This window comes from Martes martes (genome assembly GCF_963455335.1).
Source record: "Martes martes genome assembly, chromosome: 9".
In the NCBI taxonomy this organism is placed as follows: domain Eukaryota; kingdom Metazoa; phylum Chordata; class Mammalia; order Carnivora; family Mustelidae; genus Martes; species Martes martes.
The window spans coordinates 21207322-21231073 of NC_137896.1; the positions used below are offsets into that span (position 1 = coordinate 21207322).

Here is a 23752-nt window from a genome sequence, read left to right on the forward strand (position 1 = left end):
CGAGGCTTTTCCTTGGCAGCCGATTCAGGGCACGTGACCGGACCTGAGTGACCCACCCCACGCCATGTGAGGCCTTCTAACTAGTTTTTTTCAAGCTGCTTGGAGGACAAGCAGCGTCTTCCTCTGGCAATGGGAACTGGAGAGTGAGTGGGGCCCAGCCCTGGTGGAAACTCTCACACACGCACGGACATTCACGAGTGTTTCCAATGACTAAGGGCCACATGAAGCCGTTGGCTGGACCCTTCCTGAAACCTGTCCCAGAATGGCTCGGCCTGCGGCGCTGCTCTAACCATCCTCGGCCCTACTCTCCCACTTCTCTGGGGGTGAGCCCCAGGGAAGGACCCCAGGCTCCCCCTCTCCCTCAGCAGCAGGTAACACACAGGGCGTTCAGCATGTGAGGCAGTTTATTGATGTTTACTTGCCCAGATGACTTTTCCTCACTGTTCTGGGGTTGAAAGAACTGGGGGAGGGGAGGTATACAGATGGAAGCCAAAAGGCACACACTGAATGCGCCAAGGTGGGCTGAAAAGGGGTCGGTCTGAGATGGACAAAGGCCCCCATTTCAGAGGCTAAGAGAGTTTGGGCCCAAGCACATGTACTCATACAGCCAAATCCCTTCCATCTGCCAGAGGAGAACCAGGCACCACCTGGCCAGCTTTCCCGTGGGTTCCCGCCAGCTTCGGACCCGGCTGTTGCGCTGGAGGGACCTCCTACATCACAGCGGCCATGGCGTCTGGACCTGAACACACAGGGCACGGCTGGCCTGGCTCCATCTATACAGCAGGGATGAAGGTGGCTGACGAGCAGATCTGTGGTACCCACGTCACCAGGGGAGAGTGGTGCTTGTCGGCATGAGATCACGACTCTGAAATGCAGCGTGAATCCACAAGTGGGGGGCTGAAGGCTGGGCACAGTGATTAAGTATGGAGCTGACCCAATGCTGAACAAACAGACTGCTTACACAGCCTCTGCTCGCAGCGTATTCTAGTCCCCTTAGCTCTACACTGTCAGGGAAGCAGAAGGAAGAGGAAGTGCTGCCCAGCTGGGACCTGGGGACTGTCATGATTGTCCAAATCTCTGTGGTCAGAGAGCAGCCCAGCCACTTCAGCCCTGACCCTGGGACTGAGGGAACAGGACGTTGAGTCCCAGGAGGGCTGGCCCCAAAGGCCCCTGCCCTGCCCGAGGCTCTGCAGGCCTCCTCTTCTACCGCTTCTTCTTGGCCTCCTTCTTGGGCCTTTTGCTGGCAGAAAGAACAGCGGCCTTGGGTTTCCTTGTCACCTCCGCACTTCTGGGCTCAGAGGGCTCTGCCTCCTGTGTGGCGATAGAAAGGAGAGTCCTGTTTAGACGAGTCAGCCTGACACCAGCAAAAACGAGACTACTGTCTGAAGGGGGCTTTGCAAACTAAAGTATAGGGCCCCAGAAACACCAGGGATGGGAACCGTCATTGCTGGGACCCGGGAGCCTCAGGTGGTTGGGGCTGAGGGCTGCTGGGCGGGAGGTGGTGGGGGAGGACCCCCCCCCCCACCATGAGCAGGGCAATTCCAAATGAAGAATAAAAAAAAGAGGCCCCAAAGGAAGAGGCAACCTTTGGAGCCTTGGAGGCCAGAGGCAGGGGCAGGCGGGGCGGGGGGTACTGAGGTCCCTCCACAAGCCAGCCAAGTGACCTGTGGGCAACTCACTTCCCCTTCCTGCGTCTTGGCCTACCCAGTTGTGAAATGGAAACCGTGATGCATGCTATCAAGGGCTGATGCATAGATAGTGCCCAGCAGCCGAGGTGGCACCCAGTGTGCAAGTACCAGTCAGAGCACAGGCGAGGAGCCGGCCAGGCCCAGACCCACTGAGGCTTGCTCTCCCTCCAGCCCTACTGTCCTCTCCTCCCATTTAAGCCACAGCATGCCAGGGCTGGGAGGGGTGGGGAGCACTGGCCTGCAGCTGGGCAACCACTACACTGTGTTCTGTGGGGCCCAGCAGAGGCGCCCCAGAGGGGAGGGCAGAGGGCAGCCTGGGGGCAGAATTCCAGACTCTCCCTACAACCCGGGCAGCCCTGATTTTTCTGTCTATCCCGTTCCATATAAGATTCGGTTTGTGCAGAGGCTCTGCTGCTTTAAAAACAGATTCAAAAGCATAGACCTAGCCCTGGCCTTCACGGCACAGTAAAGACCATGGACTCCGGGAAAGGGATTCAGCCTGCCACAGCGGCTCATGTCAGAGAAGAATCTGGAAGGGACTCAGTCCTGTCAAGTGTTCCCTGCCCTCCGGGGGTAAGTGCCACTGTGCCTTGGTCAGGCAGGACATTAGTGAGGCATGTCTGGCCTGGAGAACACTGACCACAGCCCCGGGGTCTCCTCTGGCCCCCAAGTGGACTTCACTTGGCCTACAGTGTTTATATTTAAAAACTTGAGCCAACTGGTAGATTTCCCATTCAATCCAGACTCCTAGCTTTTCTTGAAAATGTTAAATGCCTGGCAATGGCAGCCCCTTTATTCAGGTGCCCACACTACCCCCCACCATGGCCCCAGCACTAGGATAAGGAAATGCTTCTCGGCACCTGTGTTCTTTTATTAAAAATGGTAAAATAAAAAGCAGACAAAGAATACTAAGAAGGAGCACACTTCTGGAAGAGAACAGTATTTCCTCAGTTAAAGTGGCCGACTCCCAGCCTACAGCTTGCTTTGCTCCCTCTCCTTCCCAGGGCCGGCTCCTCAAGCCCACAGGCTGACAGCAGAGACATGATCGTGGCTGGGGAGGGGCAGCCCACACCTTTGGGGGGCCTACTCCCGAGATGTGTCAGCCCCCCTTGTCAGCCATCACTGCCTCCACTCCACCCTGCCAGCCAGCCAGCCTGCCCACTGAAACCTCAGAAGGTAAAGGCCCAGCCCAGCCCCAGGTACCCACACATGATCTTCCCAAGGTAACAAGGGGGCCAGCCCTCCCCTAGCCAGGTCTCTGATGGCAGCACTGGGCTCCGTGGCCTGTCAACCTGGGCCGATACTTTAATGTAACTTGGCCAAAAAAATAATAATAATAATAATAATAGTAAAGAAAGAAAAAGAAAAGAAGAAAGTTAGCCCATTAGAAAGCTAAACAAACAGAACCTCAGAGGAGCCAGCGTGTCAAGTGCACAGGCTGAGCACCAACCCCCCGCAGAGCACAGCAGTAAGGCTACTGTTTAAGGCAAACCCCACAGGGTGCAGTCTTGGGAGACCTTGGGAACTGGAAACTGTCCCCAGGGCAGTGCCCATGAGGCCAGTGCAAACCGGCCAGTCCCTGAGTGCTCAAGACAAACAGGCCCCGATGAGATGAATGGTTTCCGCGAAGGAACTTGCCAGCATCTCCAGAGCTCCCGGCCCTCTAAATTCAAAGCTGAGTGCCCCTCCGGTTTCAGTGGAGCCCAGTTCAGAATCCACAGGGACGGTGACACTAGCCTGCCAGCCCCAGGCCTTCTCTCATTCCACAGTCCCTCTCTTAGGTGCCTTATCCATTCTGATACCTCCCCGCCCTCTCTCCTGAGCACACGTTTTCCTGACCCAGCTACCTGTCAGATGACTGGAGTGGCAACCCCCCAGGCAGCTCCAATTCCACTGTCCCAAACCAACCGAAACCCCTTCTCCAGCAGACCAGGTCCTCCTCCCCACCGGTCCCTCCTCCCAATGGTCCAATCAGTCACCACGTCCTGGGGTTCAACCCCATCTACCTCTTGACTTGGTCACACTCTCCAGCACCGAAGTCCCTACGTCAATTCCTCCACTGCTAACGGACCTCCCTGCTCTGTGCCACGCCTCGTGCAGATCCCCCCCAACCTTAAACCTTCCAGGGGTTTTTCATCTCCCAGAGCCTCATGCCCGACACAAGGGATGGCATCTAAGGAGCCCACATCTCCAGCTTCTTCTGGCTCTTCTCCAGACCCCACACTGGGTCAGCTGCCAGGGTTTCTGCTGGTCACCTCTAACGAGAGAAGCACCCTTCTTGGCCACCCAGCAAACCCCTCCCTGTGGTTTGGCCCTGCTAAGAACGCACTCCTACTCACTGTCTAGCCTTCCTTCTCTGTTCTCCACCTCCAGCAGGGGGCATATCCCTTTCCCCACCCCTACTCCTACCCCTGGTACCGAGTAACCACCCGTGCCACATTACACATTACCAGTGACACGTTCTCCTGCTGGTCTCCCCTACTAGCTTGTGAGCTCCCTGAGACAGCTTCAACTGTGAATGAATGAATGAATGAATATGGAAGATCAGGCAAGATCTCCCATAACCATGGGAACTTCACTCTGGTTTATCATCATGAAAATAGAACATTTAAGGGCGCCTGGCTGCTTCAGTCGATGGATGGTGCAACTTGGGATCTCAGGGTCATGAGTTCGAGCCCCATGCTGAGTGTAGAGATGACTTAAATAAATATTTACATATATATATATAAAATACTTGGGATAGGTCTCACTTTTCCCATGGGCACAGAGGACACCAGCAGATGTCAAACCCAATACATATTCCCTAAAGTGTGGCTAGGCACAGCCTCCAGTAACAAGAGTCACACTGGCTGTATTTACAATGTGCCAGGCCCCAGGCGATGTGCTGTGGACCCATTTTATTTTAGCCTCGCAAAGTGCCATGCTGAGTCCCACCAGACAGACGAAAGAAGAAACACTCAGAGAGATTATGTGACTTGCCTAAAGTGTCCATCAGTGAGCGGCAGCACCAGGACGTGACCCTCTTAATGATTATAGGGTAGAATAGAGTGTGTCCCAGGTATCCTAGGGAACTTAGGGCTGGAGACCAAGACCCCAAGTTCACTGAGCAATCCACCCTCTCTTTAGCAGCACCTGGAACCACACGCCGCACAGGTGACGGGAGAACGACAAGAACGGCCCATTCTAGATTTTGCCAATGGGTCCTTCGGACGGCTTGTTTGTGACCACAGTTCCGACAGGAGTCAGGAGAGTGGGTTAGTGCTCCCCGCGCAGGGCTCTGTTTTTCACAGCTGAAGGCAGCTTTCCGTGGGTGTGTGTACATATTACAGTCATCGAGTCATCTGAGCGTATTATCTGTCTCCTCCTCACCCCAGACCTCCTCCTCCCTTCCCCACCTCAGTTTTTGGCATCATCACTCACCCAGTTACCCAAGCTAGAAACCTCCAAGTCGTTTCTGAGTTCTCGCCATTCCCTCGTGCCCCCACACCCAATGTGCCCCAGGTCCTGCGCATTCTACCCTCCAAGGGGCTCTCGACTCCACCCAGCCCCTCTGGATACACACTACAACCCAGGCCAGAACCCATGGTCCCCCGCCTGCCCCCTTGCTGTGTCAGCCTCCCCGACATTCTCCTCACCGTCCATCCCACTGCTTTCAGTCTATTCTAAAACAACAGTCTTGACTGTGTCTGTCTGCTGCCTTAAATGTGTTTCTGGTCCCTCCTTTGTAGGAGACAAATTTCTAAGTGCTTCCCTGTGGCCTCCAGTCTCCTGGCTCGCCCCTCATGCAGCCCACCCTGTCCCACCAGGCTACCGGCCCGCTGGTATTGCCCATGTGCTTTGTTCCCTGTCCTGCTCTGCTGGGGTCCCCAGCCCTCCCACCTCTGTATGTGCACCCAGGGGAGGCAGTTTTGTGCCAGGCGCCACGGGGTAATGAAGACAACACATGCTGAGCGATGTGCACCCAACATCCACTCGCTGAGCCTCCATGACCCTAACAAGCCAGCCACTGTGAGCCCATTTTACAAGAAAGGAAACAGAGGCTCACTGAGTCTCAGTGACAGGTCCCTTGGGGCATAGCCGAGTTCCCCCCAAGCTACAGGGAAGCAAAAGCCGCCCTTATGCACATGATTCGGATGCAGGGATCCTAGGCATGAAGGGCTGCAGCTCCAAATCCTTAGCCAGCAAGAACGACTCTGAACGAGTGGCTGACTTTAATTTCTCCTCAGATACACGCTGCTGGGACAGGCTAGGTGGACTCCAAGCACTACAGCCCCACCTTCAAATCTGGGAACTCCGTGCCTCCTCTGAAGCAAGTTTTAAGCTTCCTCAGCAATCACGCCATCTCCGGGAGTAAAAGAAACCCTCCCCCGCCAGGGGGTCACCAGCTCTGCGGAGGCCCCTGTCCTCTGGGGACCCAGGCCTCATCAATAATGAAGCAGATCCACAGCTGCTTACGAGGCCAGGAAATTGCTGCTGTTCATCAGATTCAAATAATCAAATCTGTGCCACAGTGCGTCCGATCCCTTCCAGCAGGGAAAGCACTCGGAACTGTATGACTTCCACTACACAGTCCAGCGTGGACTCAGTCTGATAAATCAGAACAAAGCAGCACTCCGTACAGACCAAAACCGTTCTTTCCTCTCAAGCAGTCCAGGGAAAGAAACCCCGTGTGCTACGTGCGCGTATCCTCATGCACCTTCTCTCTCTTGATCCCCAGGAACTCTGGGCTGGGAAAGCATGCCATCCCTCTATGGCTCAGGACACAGGCTTAGGGACGTGAAGGGAGGGCGGTGCACAGACCACGAGTCCCCAGCGCTGATGCTCCCGATCGTCCTACTGCGCACTCTTGCCCCAGGCCCTAGGCATGGTGGGGGCTGCGAAGACCTTGCAGCGGTGAGCCAGCAACCCTTGAGAGGAGGCTAGGACTAGCTGGAACCGGCGGGTGGGGGGGAGAGGCCATCGTCGTGGGCTCAGCAAGGCGAACGAAGACACGGTGTCCAGGATGCGCCTGGCAGACCAGGAGAACCGTGATTACAGAGAACGGTCTTGGGGCTTATTCTAGACACAATTCAGCACGACTGCAGGCCCTTCCCACTGGCTGGTCTGTGGCTCTTTGTGTGCCCGGCCGTCTCTCCGATGAGACGGTACACATCCCGAAACCATGTTTATACCATCACCCTGCCCACCACACAGCAATCTCTCCAGAAGGGCTCGTTAAGTAAAAAACACCCTGCCGCCCAGCTCAGCAGCAAACTGCTCCCAAACTGAAAAATATACAGGGCAGAAACAGCAAAGTTAGTTCTCGGAGCCTGTCTCCTAAGGTGTTGAGAGTAGGTATAATATACACTTGCCCGAGTTAATTATTTCCTCTGGCAGCTTCAGACAAAATTTTCCAACAGGGTCCTGAAATTCTAGGCCACTGCTGGAAAGGCTCCATCTTTTTCAAGGCTCCAAAACTTGCAGAGCTTTCTAGCTGACAGTGAAGCCTATGTGGGCACCACACTGAAAGCTATCACTCTTGCTATTCTGGTAAGTTCTCCACTGGATCACAACGCTGGGCACCAGCTGTCTCTTTCTGCCCAACCCCCTTTCCATGGGGGCTTGGCTCCTTCTTGATCCCATGTGGTTCTAGGGAGGACTCTCAGTCCCTGTGGCCACAGGCGTGGCCAGTTAAATGTGGCCTGGCCAGAAATGGTACCCACTGCCCCTTCCCACCTCTGGGGCAAGGTACAAGCATGTGGCCAAGCCAGAGCCGAACAGAGACCTTCCATGAAACCTGGAAAGTGAGCATCGGCAGAGAGATGGCTTCTCTTGCTTGTAATCACGAGCAGTAAGGATGTAGACAGGGGCTGCTGCAGCCACCTTCTGGACACATGGCAAGGGCCTCCGAATGAAGCCGATACTTGCAGGAAAGCCAAGAGACAGAGCCGTGAAGACCTTTTAAGCCTCGGAGCCCAGCTGCACCTTGAAATTCCCAGTTCTAAGAACCAATAGTTTCCAGAGAAACTGTTGGAGGTGTTTCGCAACTTTCAACGGAGTTCCCGTTGCTGCGAGAAGAGACTGCGGCAGGCCACACAGAGACAGCAGAGTGCAAGCGAAGGTACCAGCCTCGGGGCTGGCAGCAGCGGGGGAGACGGGCCACACACACGTGAAGAGATGCGAACTGTCAGCACCCAAACTCCGCCAGGTGAACCACTGCTACCTGTGTCGTAAGGCGCTGAACTAGAAGTCAACACCCACTTGCGTCACCTCTGTGGGGACCGGGACAGACGTGTGCTCTCCTCGAACGATGGTCGTTTTCTGGGAGACCGCAGGCCCCTCTGCCGACTGCGCTGCCTTGTCTTCAGACAGAGCCACCAGAAAGGAGACCCCAGCTTTGCCTGCACAACACTCCTGCTCCTTTGGGACGTGGCCTGCCCCTCCCGCCACATAAGCCCTAGCTGCCCCAAGCTGGGTCAGCTACAGTTCCTTCCCTGGGGATTCTGGAACTGAGACCAAGCAAGAAGGCAGCCTCCAGATGCTGCAGCTGAAGGACATACACTCTAGAAGCTGTTAGCGGCCGTGTTTCATCCCACCGCAGGGATGGCGAGCAGAGGAAACAGGACCCTGGTGAGAGAAGTGAAAGGAGACTGACAGGAAGGGGAGACCAAGGGAATGCAGATGGTGAGTGACAGGGTCCTGGTTCTCACCCCTTCCAGACGCCCAGCTGCATCCCCGCTCTGGGACGGCACCTGCATCTTTTCGGTATAGCCACACTGCACAGAAACTGCTTCAAAAAGGTCAGGAAGGCCCCAAGTTCAGGCCTTTCCTGAATCTTCATTTCCCTTGAAAAGCCCAGCAACCCACTCTTAGGATTTCAAACAGTAAAGCCATGTGGATGAAATACTCCCCAGGTCTCTATGCCCAACTTCTCACAGGCTCTTTCTTTCCCACTTGGGTGTCTTGCTATTATTTCAAATAATAAATTTCAAATATTATTTCAATGCTATTATTAGAACTGAATGCTTCCTACCTTCCCAAAATTGGTTGGTGCTTCAGGAAAATAGTATAAAGACTAGACCAGTGGCTGCGTAATAGAACCCCTTGGGCCCTTCAAGTAAATACTAATGTGGGCTACAGTGAACAACAGAATCAGAATCTCTATGGGTGGGGCGCCTGGGTGGCTCAGTGGGTTAAAGCCTCTGCCTTCAGCTCGGGTCATGATCTCAGGGTCCTGGGATCGAGCCCCGCATCGGGCTCTCTGCTTAGCGGGGAGCCTGCTTCCCCCTCTCTCTCTGCCTGCCTGTCTGCCTACTTGTGATCTCTGTCTGTCAAATAAATAAATAAAATCTTTAAAAAAAAAAAAAAGAAAAAAAAAAAAGAATCTCTATGGGTACAGCCCAGGCCTTTGAAAACCCCTCAGGCAGGTGCGGACAGATGGAGAATGGTGGACCCAAGAATTCCCCAGGTCCTCACTCATAGCAGACATCAGTAATCAATTACTTCACCTGGGGCCTAGAAGCAGGCCCAGAATCCATCCACTATGGCCACCACACAATCCATCAGACTTGGCATGAGAGAGGACATCTGTGTGCCCTCCTGGACTGGACAGAAATGGTCTAAGGATCTACTATATTTTAGAATCCAGCCTACAAGAAAACGCTTGGATTAAGTGTGGCCCAAGCCTCAATCAGGCTCACACAAATGTTTGTTTTCTCAGGTCTTGGTTTAATGAGGTGTCGACGAGAACACGAGAACACGATCTCATTTGGCTTAGGGCTGGAATCAGTTCTGATTTTGCAAATTGGTTCTTGCTCCCACTATGAAAAGAAGGGGGTGGGGTGGGAAGCATTTGTATGTGTTCCTTTTTTCTTCTCTGATTACCCCCAAAAGAGCTTTCAAATAATCTGCTAAGTATTGAAGTACTGAAGTCATAAACGAGTTGCAAAAAAATCAGCTTACTGGAACAACAGGAAAGACATTCTTCTGCTTTTCAAAGGCTTTCCCATCATCTAGAGCCAAAAATATTATCTTCTGACCCAAAAAGCCACTAATAAACCTTGTTTCTATAGGCCAAGCAAGAGGGATGATTTTGCCCTAAGCAAAACGACAAAGAGACCAAGACTGTTCTCTGGGTCCTCCCACCCCGACCTCTACCCTCTCCCACCTCCTGGCACCCTCCACTTCCCTCCTGCGATTGGGCTGCCAGGGTCCCCACCACCTTTGACCACAGGCACCCTTCCTCCTTATGAGCTCCCTGGCCCCAAGCAAAATCCCCTTCTTTTCTCCATCCCCATCCAAATTCCAAATCCCAGCTAGCAGCAGGCTCAACCTCAGAGCACAGTCTCAGCACTCACCCTCTCTTTGAAAGACTGTGCACAGAATACTGTGTTCCTTTCCATCTAGTTGGAAGTGTGGGGAGTAAGAAAAGGCTGCCTTCTGGGGGCACACTGAGGAAAGCTGGCAGCAGAACCCTGGTATAATAAATAGAATCCATTTGTTGGCCTGATGCACCAATAAAAAATTGAATTACCAGTACTGTATTTTTTTGTTACTGATCCATTGAAAAGCTTAAAAAAAAAAAGCTAAAAACAGTAAGCTTCAGTCATGAAGACAATTCACTTATGTGAGCCTTATTCCTCTAAACTGCGAGATAAATTAAAATGAGATGGTATGTACTATATTTATATTTCAAAGGACGAGGCTGTTGTCCCAAATTAAGCCCTAAATGGCAGAGTGGGGAGTCGGGGGAGCACGCATACAGCCGAGCCCTTTGTCAACTCCCTGCCTCCACAGGCCTCAACCCACTATGCCACTAAGAACCTCAAACAGATGAGTAAAATGCACCCTCCTTTCCTTGTTTGCTAAACTGACCCCAACCTCTGTGGCCAGCCTGGAAGGGTTAAGAACACTACAGGAGGTGAGGAGCAGCTCTCTAGAAGGCCACACACCTCTGACTCCACATCCCTGCCTAGAAAATAAAAACATTCATCACCTCTGTCCCTCGGGACTCTTAGCAGGCTTCATCAGTGGCCAATGACAGTAAAAGTGTTTGTTATTTATAATACCCAATAGCATGCCGTGTCTGTGAGGACAGAGCCCCAGAGCGCGGGGATTACGTTTTTAGAGCATGATACAATTGTGGGTGGAAAAACTCCAATCGTGACCTCCTTTTCAAAATATCAGAGTAAGAAACAGAGATGGACAGAACCCTCGGAGGCCATGAGTCCATCCATGTTCACCAAGGTTTCCCATACCCTCAGTGGCTGCGCCTTCCCCACCCTCTGCCCCCTAAATGCTGGAGGTCCTCGGGGCTGCAGCCCGGGTCCTCTGCTCGTCTCAGCCCACATTCTCACCCCCAGAGACCTCGTCCTCATCTGGCTTCAACATCTCAGCTCCCACATGTTGATCAGCACTCAGCCCAGACCCTTCTCCTGCTAGAGACCTGTGGATCCAACTGCTTACTTGCCAGAACCGCCCAGATACCTTAAAGGCACCTGTTTGAGGGGCACCTGGGTGGCTCAGTGGGTTAAGCCTCTGCCTTCAGCTCAGGTCGTGATCTCGGAGTCCTAGAATCGAGCCCCGCATCGGGCTCTCTGCTTAACGGGGAGCCTGCTTCCCCCTCTCTCTCTGCCTACTTGTGATCTCTCTCTGTCAAATAAATTAATTAAAAAAAAAAAAAGGCACCTGTTTGAACCTGAACTCAGCACACTTCTTCCCCAGCCCCACCCCCAAGCTGCTCCTTCGCCAGGGCTCCCTTCTGCAACAGTAATGGCCATGATCCTTCCAGCTACATGAGCAGATCTCTGGGACATAGTCATCTCCATGAAAAATGGATCTCCAGAAGATACTATATGTTTTTAACTGAAAAAAGAATGTGAAACTGTATTTAGTAGGTGCCATCTTTTATGTATCAAAGGGGAGAATATTTATATATATACACACACACACACATATATGTATGTACAGCTATACCTTACACACATATGGATTTGCTTTTTTTTTTTTGTTTAGTTTATTTATTTGACAGAGAGAGACAGCACAAGGAGGGGGAGCAGCAGATGGACAGGGAGAAGCAGGCTCTCTGCAAAGCAGGGAGCCTGATGCGGGGCTCAATCCCAGGACCCTGGGATCATGACCTGAGCCGAAGGCAGATGCTTAACCCACTGAGCCACCCAGGTGCCCCTGCTTGTGTTTTCAAAAAGAAACAAAAGAATAATAAATCAAAATAATAAAAATTATTACCTATGGAGGAGGAAAGGGAAGAGAGTGGAGAATACTTAGGTGAAAGGAGACTTCTGTTTCTGAAGACAATTATATCTTGTGTCTTTTGACTTTGGGAGAAATATTGTACATAAACATTTTATATTATTTTTAAATTAAATTAAAATGGGAAAAAAAGTCCCTAAAATTTCAAAACAAGTTAAAGCAAATTAGCCTACCTGCATATCACAATGGGAGTATAACTAAAAGAAGAGGAGAATTACTAAACTCAGTACTCTGACCATACATCCCTACTGGGATATATTCTAAAGCCAAAAAGAACCACAAAGAAATCCTGTATTTCATTCTGAGTCTTACTGTTAGTAGTAAAAAAACAATGTAGTTATTTTTAAATTATAAAAAATACATTATAAGTGTGCAGAATAGAGTCAACATGAAAAAATCCTGCTTTCTTTAGAAAAGCCTATTTGCAAGGCCAGCCCCTGGCTGGCACCTGGGAAATCGGATTTTGGGTGGTTCCCACAATTCCCAGAACTGATTAAGAGTGACTCACTGTACCTAAACCAAACAATATGCTTTATGCCGAATACCTGCTTTCCTTCAGGAAGTCGCGAATTCTGGTCCATAAGCAGAGGGTGCTTATGTGACCCGTCCCCAAGAGAAGTCCTAGGCAATGAGTCTCAAATGAACTTCCCTAGTAACAATATTCACATTGATAAGGCTCCCCTTGAAGCCATTTGAGCATTAAAAAAACCTAAAAACTTATCCAATATATAAAAATATATGTTCAAGGAGCACCTGGATGGCTCAGTTGGTTAAGCATCTTCCTCTTGGTTTCAGTTCAGGTCACCATCTCAGGGGGGTGAGATGGAGCCCTGCATCATGCTCCATGTTCACCATAGATTCTGCTTAAGACTCTCTCTCCCTCTCCCCCTCCCTCTAAATCTAAAAAAAAAAAAAAAAAAGATATAAATATAATGTTCAAAATGATGTGAAAATCAAAGCTTCATTGGCCGAGACTGGAGGGTGCTAGAGTCCAAACTTGTTGTTCTGAAAATTAATAAAAGGAAAGAACCAAGCACTTATCTAGACTTACTACAAAGCGCATTTCAGAATAACCATATAGGCAATGAGGAAAAGGTCTTCTTCATGGAAGAATTCCAGCTAATAAACGCAGAAGGAAATAATGGAGCTCAGCAATGGATATTGCAAACACTTAAGGTGCAAGACTGGTGGGGATTTTTTAATAGAGGGATCAGCTACCACCACCTGAACCCACTGACCAATCCCGGAATCTCTAAGTGTGTGACAAGCAGACACCATATGCTCATCGATGACACGTATCAGGAAGTCCACAGTGCCAGCTAGGAGGTGTTCTCACCAAATAGCCTGATCTGAGTAGACTCGAGCGTCTAGATTGAACATCCTATTAATAGGAAATACAGGGAACAGAGAAACAGGTTAAATGACACCACACAGAGGCAATCAGCTAAATCCTGGATGTGGATACTATAGATGACAATGACCTGCTTTCTCCAACAAATCAGTGTCATGAGAAAAGGGAGGGTGGGGGAGAAAGCGTGGTGGAAGGACGGAGTATGCAACAGAATAAAGAAACCTACAGAATAAAGTCAATACAACAAAAAGCCAATCTGATCCTGTCAGTGTCTTACTTAAAACCCTCTGGGCCCCACCCGCACCTCTCCATCATGTCCCTCTGTGCTCTGGCCACAGTCATCCTCATTCAGTGACTTGAACTAGAGTCCTTGCAAAGGTAGTTCCCCTGCCCCAGAGTAAGACCAGGTCCTCCCCCTCGATAGGCACCCTCACAGTGCCCTGGGCTTCTCACAGAAACATGCATATTTCTTTCCTATCTGCCCTTCTCTCAAGGACTAGAAGCTGCATGAGGAAAGACTCTACATCTTGCTGCAGACGGACACATAATAGGCAGTAAATAAAAATCTGCTTAACATGTGTGAACCAATAAAGTACTGGTCACGTGCTTCAATGCCACTAGGTGGGAATCTGGCATAGTCCCAACTGGTTTTCTTTGCCACAGTATCTGTTTTTAGCACCTAGAACCCAGTCTGATGGTGGAGGCTCGCAGGGAAGGACTCACCGCCTCGTGGGACTTGGGAACAGGTACGATGATGGCCAGCACACAGATGAGCTGGAAGATGGCCCCCAGGAACAGTCCGTACCGTAGCAGGTTCTCCAGGAAAGTGGGCTCGGGCACCTCAGGAGGTGAGAAGTCCAGGTCGGAGGCCATGGCCCGGGCCACTTGCTGCCTGTGGTCTCCTCTGATTCACCACTCTCCAGAGCCAACTTCTAAACACAAAGGTTAAGTGTCATGTTTCTACAACTGACTTTTAAATGGTTCCACTTGCCCAAACACACCCATACTTCCAAGGATATATAAAGCGATCACGGTGAGATGCTAACAGTACTTGAATCTAAGTGGAAGACGTATAGACAGTCATTGGACTATTCTCTCAACTTCTCTGAATATTTGAAATTTCTCCAAATACAGAGTTAGGGAAAATGAGTAAAGGCAAACACTTCGACAAAAATCTCTAATCAACATACATCTGAAGGCCTGCTACAGGTCAGATTTTGTTCATTTATTCACTTATTCATCTAGCTATTCAATCAGCAAATACCTGCTGAACACCAAGCATGAAGAGAGAGAAAAAGAGACCAAGCCCTGCTCTCCTGGGGCCTACATCTCAGGGCAGAGGCCAACAACACATCCAGATGTGCTGTACCAGCTGGTGACAACTGTTTTGAACAAAATTGACAAAGGGCACTGTTTTACCTTGTGCAGGGTGACAGACAGGAGGGGCTCTCTGCAGAGATGGGGACTGACGGCTGAGATATGAAGTGTGAGAATGAGCCACTGGAACATCTGAGATAGGCACATCCAGGCAGAGAGAAAAGCAAGCACAGAGGCCCCGGGGCAGGGAAATGACGTCAAAGTAGCCAGAGAAGAGTGCTCAAGAAGGAGAGAAGATCAGGGAGAAGTGTGGGCTGACCCACTAGGACCCTGACATTTCTGGATTGACTGAAGCCACCAAGGGTTTGGGGCAGAGAAGTGATATTATCTGACTTACATTTTAAATGGTGGGGACAGGGAGTGCAGAGTAGACACAGGGAGGCCGGTGAGGAGGACACTGCCAGTAAACGCAAAGAAGGAATGCTGGGGACATGAATGACAGGGGCAGTGGTGGCCAGTGGTGGCAGGTCCAGCTTCACCCAGCCTCTCCTTTCACCAGGGCCCCCACTCCTAATACTCTGATCGAGCCCAAACAGCTGCCTATAGTTCTCCAAGAGCACGGGCTCTTTCGAAATCCTGGGCCTCTGCCCAGGCTGCACACTCTGCCAAGAATGCCCTTTTCCATTCTGACTGCTTGGTGAAGCCCCCACTCTACCTCCAAGGCTGAGCTCAAGTGTCACCTCCCCAGCATGCCTTCCTTATTGCTGTCTCCTACCCTGGTATGACTGAACCGCCTCCCCTCTACCACGGCACCCACAAGTGGCTTCCTTCTGCCCACCGCAACGAGAAAGGGGCAAACTGATTTTTGGAACCAGGCCCACCTGACTCCAAACCCCTCTGTGTTTTCAGAGATCTGTGCCACACTGCAGTTTCCTGCTAAATTTGAGCTGTCCAATATGGCAGCCATGAGCCACATGTGGTTATCAAGAGTTGAAATACAGCTGGTCCAAACTGGGAGGGCTGTCCAGTTAAATACACACTCAAGTTAGGAGATGGCAGGAACATCTAAATGTAAAAGATCTCATTAAGGATGTTTTTATATCGATTACATGTTGAAATGATATGCTGGATTAAGCTGTTATTAATTTCATCCGATCTTTAAAAAAATAACAAAATTGGAGGATTTACTTTCTGATTTCAAAACTTACTAGGAAACCTACAGTAAGCAAGACAATGTGGTACTGGGATAAGGATACAGACTAATGGAATAGAGGCTCAGAAATAAATCCTCACATATGTAGTGGACTGATTTTCAAACAAGAGTTCAATGGGGAAGAACAGGTTTTCAGCACATGGTGCTGGGAAACCTGCACATCTACCTGCAAAATAATGCAGCTGGAACCTTATACCATATACAAAAGTGAACACAAAAGTGAACTCAAAAGTGAATCAAAGATCTAAACTTAAGAGCCCAACTATAAAACTCCTAGAAGACAACATCAGGGAAAATCTTCATGAGATTGGATTTGGCAATGATTTCTGAAAAGTGACACCAAAAGCAAAGGCCACAAAATAAGAAATAAGTTGGACATCATCATGATGAATTTAAAAACTGGTACATCAAAAGACATTATCAAGAGGGGAAAAAAAAAAAAACACACGAACTGGAAAACAGTGGTTTTTTCTCAAAAAGTTAAACATGGAATTACCATATGATCTAGCAACTGCACTCCTAGGTATGTACCCCAAATAACTAAAAGCAAAGGCTCGAACAGATACTTGTACCCCAGTGTTCACAGGTGCACTTACAACAGCCAAAAGATGGCAACAACCAAGAACCCATCAACAGATGAACAGACCAACAAAATGTGGTGCACACGTAAAAAGAAATACTATTCAGCTATGAAAAGGAGTGAAATTCTGACACCTGCTACAACATGGACAGATCTCGAAGACATGATGCTAAGTGAAATAAGCCAGACACGGAGGGGCAAACATTGTGTGCTGCCACTTGTAAGCGGTACCTAGAATAGGCAAATTCTCGGAGCCAGAAACCAGATATAGGTTAGCAGAGGCTGGGGGAAGGGAACGGGGACTTAGTGTTCAATGGGGACAGAGTTTCCGCTGGGGATGCTGAAAGACTTCCGGAGCTAGAGAGTACTGATGGTTAGACATCACTGTGAATGCCACTGAACTATACACTTAAAAAATGGTTAAAATGAAAGGAAAAAAAAATGGTTACAATGGTAAATTTTATGTTATGTATATTTTACAATTTTAAAAATTTACCTCTTTCTTTTTACTTTTTAAATGCGGCTACTAGAAAATGGAAAATTACACATATGGTCTGCATTGTATTCCTATGGCATAGCCTTGGGCTAAAGAGAAGGTTCTAAGACCTTCCTCCACTGTGGAAGTTTCACTGCTTTGCACTGTCAGAGGAGTGACTAAAGGGTAGCAAAACGGCCTTCTCGGTAAACAGAGTGGGACTTATACAAAGGCATACTGTGTCCCTTTTGACCTGGACACTTGGGAAGATTACACGCCCATGCCAACAGGGTGGCCACTTTCACACTACTTCAGTTTTCTCTGGGAGCTACCTTCAAAGCCTGAGGCCCCTTTTGAAAAAAAAAAAAAAAGTTCTCAGAGCTGGCAGATCTTTACCCTCCCAGGAAGGATCTGACTTCTGGAAAGAACCCAACATCCTCTGAATCCAAGTATGGTGAATCAGGTGGGGCCTCGAGCTCAGGAATACCATTTTTGGTCAAATACAAGGTATGACGAGGCTCAGACCCAGGCAGATTGTTTGGGGTGGCTCATGAACTGGCCCCGAAGTGAATTCCAGGGCGGCCACGGGAACAGCTTCTCCGGAGGACATACGCCGTCCTGCCAGGGCACCAGCATGTGAACACCAAGGTAGAAGCAAGTGCTCTCGTTTCTTCACTGTGACAGCTCACAAAGTATACATCTTTATTTATTTTTTAATTTTTGTTAAAGATTTTATTCATTTACTTGAGAGAGAGCGAGCATGAGCAGGGGAAGGAGCAGGGGGGAGGGACAAGCAAACTCCATGCTGAGTGCAGAGCCAACACAGGGCTCGATCCCACGCCCCCAAGATCACTACCCAAGCCGAAATCAAGAATCAGAGGCTTAACTGACTGAGCCACCCGGGCGCCCCTAAATTATACATCTTTAAAAATGCCCTTGGGGACACCTAGGTGGCTCAGACCGTTAAGTGTCTGCCTTGGGCTCAGGTCATGATCCCAGGGTCCTGGGATGGAGTCCCACATCAGGCTCCTTGCTCAGCAGGGAGACTGCTTCTCCCTCTGTCTGCTGTTCCCCCTGCTTGTGCTCTCTCTCTGACAAATAAATAAGTAAAATCTTTTAAAAAAAAAAAGCCCTTGGTCCCAAGCTTTATGCTTAAGGCTGTGACAAGCCTACTAAACTTATCAATACTTAGATTAACTAGTATTACCAACAGCAACACTGTTATGAATACTTGGATACAATAAAAAGATGGGGCCTGCGGGTAGGGGCAAAACGCCTGACTCTATCAGCAATAAGCTATACTTTGAGCACATCTCTTGACCTCCTGGAGACTTGATGCTCTCATGAGCCAAACAACAATAACATTTATTCAAAGCTATAATGCATATAGACTTTTTTTTTTTAATGGCAATAAGACCATATATAACAAGAGCCATAAAAGTGATTATATCCTTTGGCTGAATAACTCACTTCCTAGAATTTACAGTAAGGAAACAATTCAAAGCAAGAAAAAAGGCTTCAGGTACAAAAAAGTTCACAGCAGTGCTATTCATGATACTGAAAAACAGGAAGCAACTAAAGTATCCAACAATAAAGAGGCAGTTAACCCAATTATGGCCCCTCATGGCATATTGCCCCTTCACTAAGATGGCAAATACAAAAAACGCAAGCACATCAGGTCAGCGTAAAGTCTGTGCAAAATAACATTCGCTGAAAAGAGGCAGCAATTATATCAGCCCTGTGACTGCAAACGTATAAACGATTTCATTGGCCAAAGAGCCAAACAGGCTAGGAAGATGAGAATCGTCGCCGTTCAAGCAAGGACTCCCATACTGGACGGCCCAGGTGTAACGGGAGGATAGTTGTGAGAAGGTTCTGGAAAACACAAAATGCTCTGCACAGATTGTGTATGCCTTACAACTCTCACCTACTTTTCTCGGCACCCCTGAGCTTGACTTCCCAGCCCTCCTGCTAATGTTTCTGGGTCTTCCGTTTCCGAGTACAGAAGTCACAGGAGTCCTAGTCACCCTTCAGATCTCAGGTGGGAAGCGGCTGCCCTCAGACTCCCTGGGCCAGGCTGTCTCCCCTCACGCCCTGCCATGGCTGCAGCAGCAGGAACAAGCGAATCATTTGCCAGATGTGCACCACACCCCACGGTGAGCATCTCATTCACTTCACAACCACCTGGGGAGGTGGGTGTTGCTAATGAGGATGAGGACACTGAGGCTTGGAGAGGTTACGTGGCCTGCCCAGGGACTACGTGGCCGATGAGTGGTAAAGACAGGCTTCAAACTGGTGGGCTCCAGAGCCTGAGTTCTTCCCCACTTGGTCAGTGGTTTTCAAAGTGCAGGCTGTGACCCATCAGTGAGCCACGGAAACCACTTGGGGGCTGCAAGAGGCACCTTTTTCCTTTTAACTTCATTAGCCAGCATTTGATTTAATTAAATAAATGACGATAGAAAATATGACATTAGTGGGGCGCCTGGGTGGCTGTCAGTTAAGTGTCCGACTCTTGATTTCAGCTCACTAGGCTCTGGGCTCCCCCTCTCTGCCCCTGCCCTCCCCTCCAACACTTGCTCATGCTGGCTCTCTGTCTGCCTCTCTCTCTCTTTTTTTTTTTTTTAAGATTTTTTTTTTTTTTTTTTTTTGACAGTCAGAGATCACAAGTAGACAGAGAGGCAGGCAGAGAGAGAGGAGGAAGCAGGCTCCCCGGGGAGCAGAGAGCCCGATGAGGGGCTTGATCCCAGGACCCTAGGATCCTGACCTGAGCCGAAGGCAGAGGCTTTAACCCTCTGAGCCACCCAGGCGCCCCAACTCTGTCTCTCTCTTAAAAAAGAGGGAAGGGAAGGGAAAAGGAAGGGAAGAAAAACATCACATTAGTAAGGGTCAGTATTGTATTCTGAAGCCTTCTTTCAGTTACATCCATTTACATCCAAGTATGTGTGTTCTGGGCCAAAATTCAAAACATATTTCTTATTATTTGAGAAATCAGGAGTCTGGAGTCTAATGTTTTTTACTTGCTACACTATAAGGTCCTGGACAGCAGAGCTCCTGGGCCCACCCTGACTTTGTTCCAGGGCCTGACTCAAGTATTTGGTGAATGATGAAGCCTACGCCTGTTTCCCACCTGCAAAGCAAGAGCAGATGCCTCAACCAAGTGCCTCATTTAACAATGAGGGGTAGGAGTGGAGAAGCACGGGGCTTGCTTAGGCTTTCCCTGTGAGTCAGGGCAGAGCTGACTATCCCGATGTCTTTAGCCCTGCGGGGAGCCAGACTTGCTTTAAAAGCAGAGGTTTTTATACGTTGGGGAAACCTCATACCCCTACCAGAATTTAATAAAAAACACTTACTCATCTATTACCAAACATGACAAATAATTTCATAAGGTTACTAAGACCCTAGGCTCATCCCTGAAATGCCAGCCACTAGTGGTCTGAGACACTCATTCATCAGAGTAACTGAGCACCAACTATGTGTCAAGCATCCCTCTAACTCTCCCCACCCCGGAATCTTCATTGAAATGGAGGCACTCACACACACATATGCACGGAAGATAATATCTGAGCTGAGTATTATGAGGAACTATAAAGAGGGAGTGTGATTTTATGTGAGGCAGTGAGGGGAGGGCCTCTTTCAGAAGGTGACCCAGGGAGACAAAGTGAAAGCACAGGAACATCATTTAAATATCAGCTGGAGTACCCCAGGTTGGAGGACCAGCGGGGAGGCAGGAATGAGCTTTATGATCAAGGAGAACAGGAAGAGTGAGCCAGCTGTGTAAGGCCAGTAGGCCATTATAAGGCCTCTGGCTTCTCCCCTGAGTAAAAGGGGAGCCACTGGAAGGCACTTAGCAAAGAAGATGGCAGGATCTGACTCATTCTAAAATGGTCCCTCCGGGACACCTGGGTGGCTCAGTCATTAAGGGTCTGCCTTAGGCTCAGGTCATGATCCCAGGGTCCTCCAATCAAGTCCCACATCTGGCTTCTTGCTCAGTGGGCACTCTTCTTCTCCCTCTCCCTGCTGCTCCCCGCTTGTGCTGGCTCGCTCACGCTCTCTCTAATAAATGAATAAAATCTTTAAAAAATAAATAAATAAAAGTCCCTCTGGCTGCCCCCGTGTTGAGAACAGACTGCAAGGGGCAAGACTGGGAACGCAGAGACCAGTCAGGAGGGTGCTGAAATAGGCAAAAAGACATGCCAGCAGGCACCGGGGAGGCAGCAGTGGGGATGGTAAGTTCTGGGGTTATGGATATATTTTGCAGAGATAGCCAATGGCATCGCTGAGGTGAAATCTGAAAGAAAGAAGTTAAAAATAATCCCTGAAGGTGAAACTACCCTGTATGATACTGTAATGGTGAATAACAAGACGTTAAGGATTTGTCAAAACCCACAAGAGTGAACTTTAATGTATGCAAATATTTTTAAAAAGATCACTTAAGAGGTCAAGGTATCCCAGGATGGAACACAGAATGTGACATTCTTTTTTTTTTTTAACTTTTTATTAACATATATTATTAGCCCCAGGGGTACAGGTCAGAGTGTGACATTCTGAATCTAAATGTATTACAAATGTATTAAACAACTTCACTGAAAGGGAAGGGGAAATTAGGTGCAGACCTCAGTAACTTTGGCAATGAGTGCAGTCTGTAGGACTAAAGGTAAAAGGAACTGCACGTGTATTCTCTAGTTGATAAAGTTACTTCCTAAGGTTAACAATTCTGAAACTACTATATATGTATACTGAAATTGAACAACTGAGTAAATGGATGGTAGATGGTGGGAGCTAGATTAGTCACAGATAGAGTGGGAGGTTACAGATCAGCCAGAGGAGGCGAGAATGGTCCATGTGGAATGATGAGAGTTGCAGATATGAACTCATATTTAGCTTAATATAGATACAGGTGGCTACACAAAGAAATATTTATAGATATGTGTATAAATACAGGTTAGTATACACACATCTGTAGCTTGCACTGAGGGTCAATCGCATCTAACAACCAAGTCTTGGCATTTAATACATTCTCCAATAAAAGGAAGCAAGGCTGCTTGGAGAAATGTTTTTTTTTTTCTTTTAAAGATTTTATTTATTTATTTGATGGATGGAGATCACAAGTAGGCAGAGAAGCAGGCAGAGAGAGAGGGGGAAGCTGGCTCCCCACCAAGCAGAGAGCCCGACACGGGGCTCGATCCCAGAACCCCGGGATCATGACCTGAGCCGAAGGCAGAGGCTTTAACCTGCTGAGCCACCCAGGCGCCCCTGGAGAAATATTTAATTCTAGGACTGAGGCATGAAACATACACGATGAGCCTGGAACATAAAGTGTTTTTTTAAAAAATGGGGCACCTGGGTGGTTTAGTGGGTTAAGCTGCTGCCTTCAGCTCAGGTCATGATCTCAGGGTGGCTCAGGTCATGATCTCAGGGTCCTGGGATTGAGCCCCATGCCAGGCTCTCTACTCAGCAGGGAGCCTGCTTCCCTCTCTCATGTTCTGTCTGTGCTCTCCCTCTCTTTCTCTCAAATAAATAAAATCTTAAAAAAAAAAAAACAAAAAAAACACCACCACATTCGCTGGGGCATGCCAAAGGGATAGAGGAATGCCCAATGGCCAAAGCTGGAACATTTTGAGCAATAATATATAGTATTACTGGATTATAACCCAAAATATGAAAATAAATATCTGAGCCATGCTGATATAAATAACTGAATAGGTAAATAAATAAACAGGGGAGCGTTGACAAACTTCTCATGGAGAATGGCACATAATTTATGTAGATACTCTGCCTTTAAGTGTGAATGAAGCATGATTCCACACTCTTAAGTGTGGGCTGTAATGACTCTATTCCATGACTACAATATGGAAAAGGGGAGTAAGGGAAGTAATTTTACAGTGGAAAAACTTGACTACTTCAAGCTAGTGATCCAAGTTAACATCAAGTGACAACTTATATTGATAGCATGTACCCTGGATGCGATGTGATGAGAATGGACTTTACTCTGTGGTTTTCCTCCCCAAAACCCCTCTTACCTAATCACGCAAAAAAAAAAAAAAAAATCAGACAAATCTCAACTGAGGATCATTTTACAAAGTATTTGACCAGTAATACTCAAAACTGTCAAGCTGCTCTAACAAGGAAAGTCTAGGAAACTCTCAGGGCCAAGAGGAACCTAAGGAGACATGAGGACTAAAAGTAATACAGTATCCAGGATAGGATACTGGAACACAAAAAGGACACTGGGGGAAACTGAACCAAATGCGAATAAAGCATGGACTTCAGCTAACATTATCAATATTGGTTCACTATGCTAAACACGCATTGTGCACTTAACTAGGCGCTTTGCATTCACCATCTCACTCAATCTCAGATTAAATGGCCTATGCGCCCATTTTACAGAGGAGGAAACTGAGAACAGGGCAGGCAACCAGAGATGGCCCACGACTACCCAGCACTATGAGGCCCACTCAGGAGTCCAACTCCGACCAGAATGACCCCGAAGCCTGGGCTTCTCCTAACGCACCGCGGGTGGGAGGAAAGGCCAGGTCCGGGCAGCGGGCGCAGGGTTCAGGCCCAAGCTCCAAACGAACGCACGGGGCGGCACCGGCCGAGGCCCTCCACGTCCAAGGGGCTCAAATTCCCCTCTGCAAGTAACTTCCTGACAAGCGCCCCGGGAAGTTATTGTCGTCCGGTGCAGGGCGTCCCCGGGGCCAGCCGAGAAGCGCCGCCGGAACGAGCCCGGCCGGCGCCCGAGCCCAACCCCCTCTCGGTTCCCACAGCCCGGGCCACTCCGCCCCGCCCCGAAGCCCGAGCCCGGCCGCCGCGCCGCCGCACTCACCTCCCGCGCCGCCGGGCCGCTCCCCCGGAAGTTCTTCCCCGCGGCGGATCCCGG

General features: G+C 49.2%; 1 protein-coding gene across 2 annotated transcripts; it reads right to left on the reverse strand.

Annotated features, from left to right (window-relative positions):
- Positions 1–388: 388 nt before the first annotated feature.
- MANBAL (mannosidase beta like) lies at positions 389–23752 on the reverse strand. 2 transcript variants are annotated; one of them, XM_080813860.1, is made up of 3 exons: positions 23699–23752; positions 14011–14219; positions 389–1311 (listed from the first exon to the last, which is right to left on the reverse strand). In XM_080813860.1, exons 2-3 carry the CDS (start codon positions 14158–14160, stop codon positions 1204–1206), a joined length of 258 nt encoding a protein of 85 aa, XP_080669986.1. In that variant the 5' UTR covers positions 14161–14219; positions 23699–23752; the 3' UTR covers positions 389–1203. The 2 variants fall into 2 exon arrangements, with proteins under 2 accessions (XP_080669986.1, XP_080669987.1); XM_080813861.1 differs by having other exon boundaries at positions 23384–23705.

Excerpts from the sequence above, each read along its gene's own strand:
- MANBAL (XM_080813860.1), bottom strand. The coding sequence starts at position 14,160 with ATGGCCTCCGACCTGGACTTCTCACCTCCTGAGGTGCCCGAGCCCACT. Across the intron at positions 1,312-14,010 it reads TTCCCAAGTCCCACGAGGCG|GAGGCAGAGCCCTCTGAGCC; the intron begins GTGAGTCCTTCC and ends ATCGCCACACAG.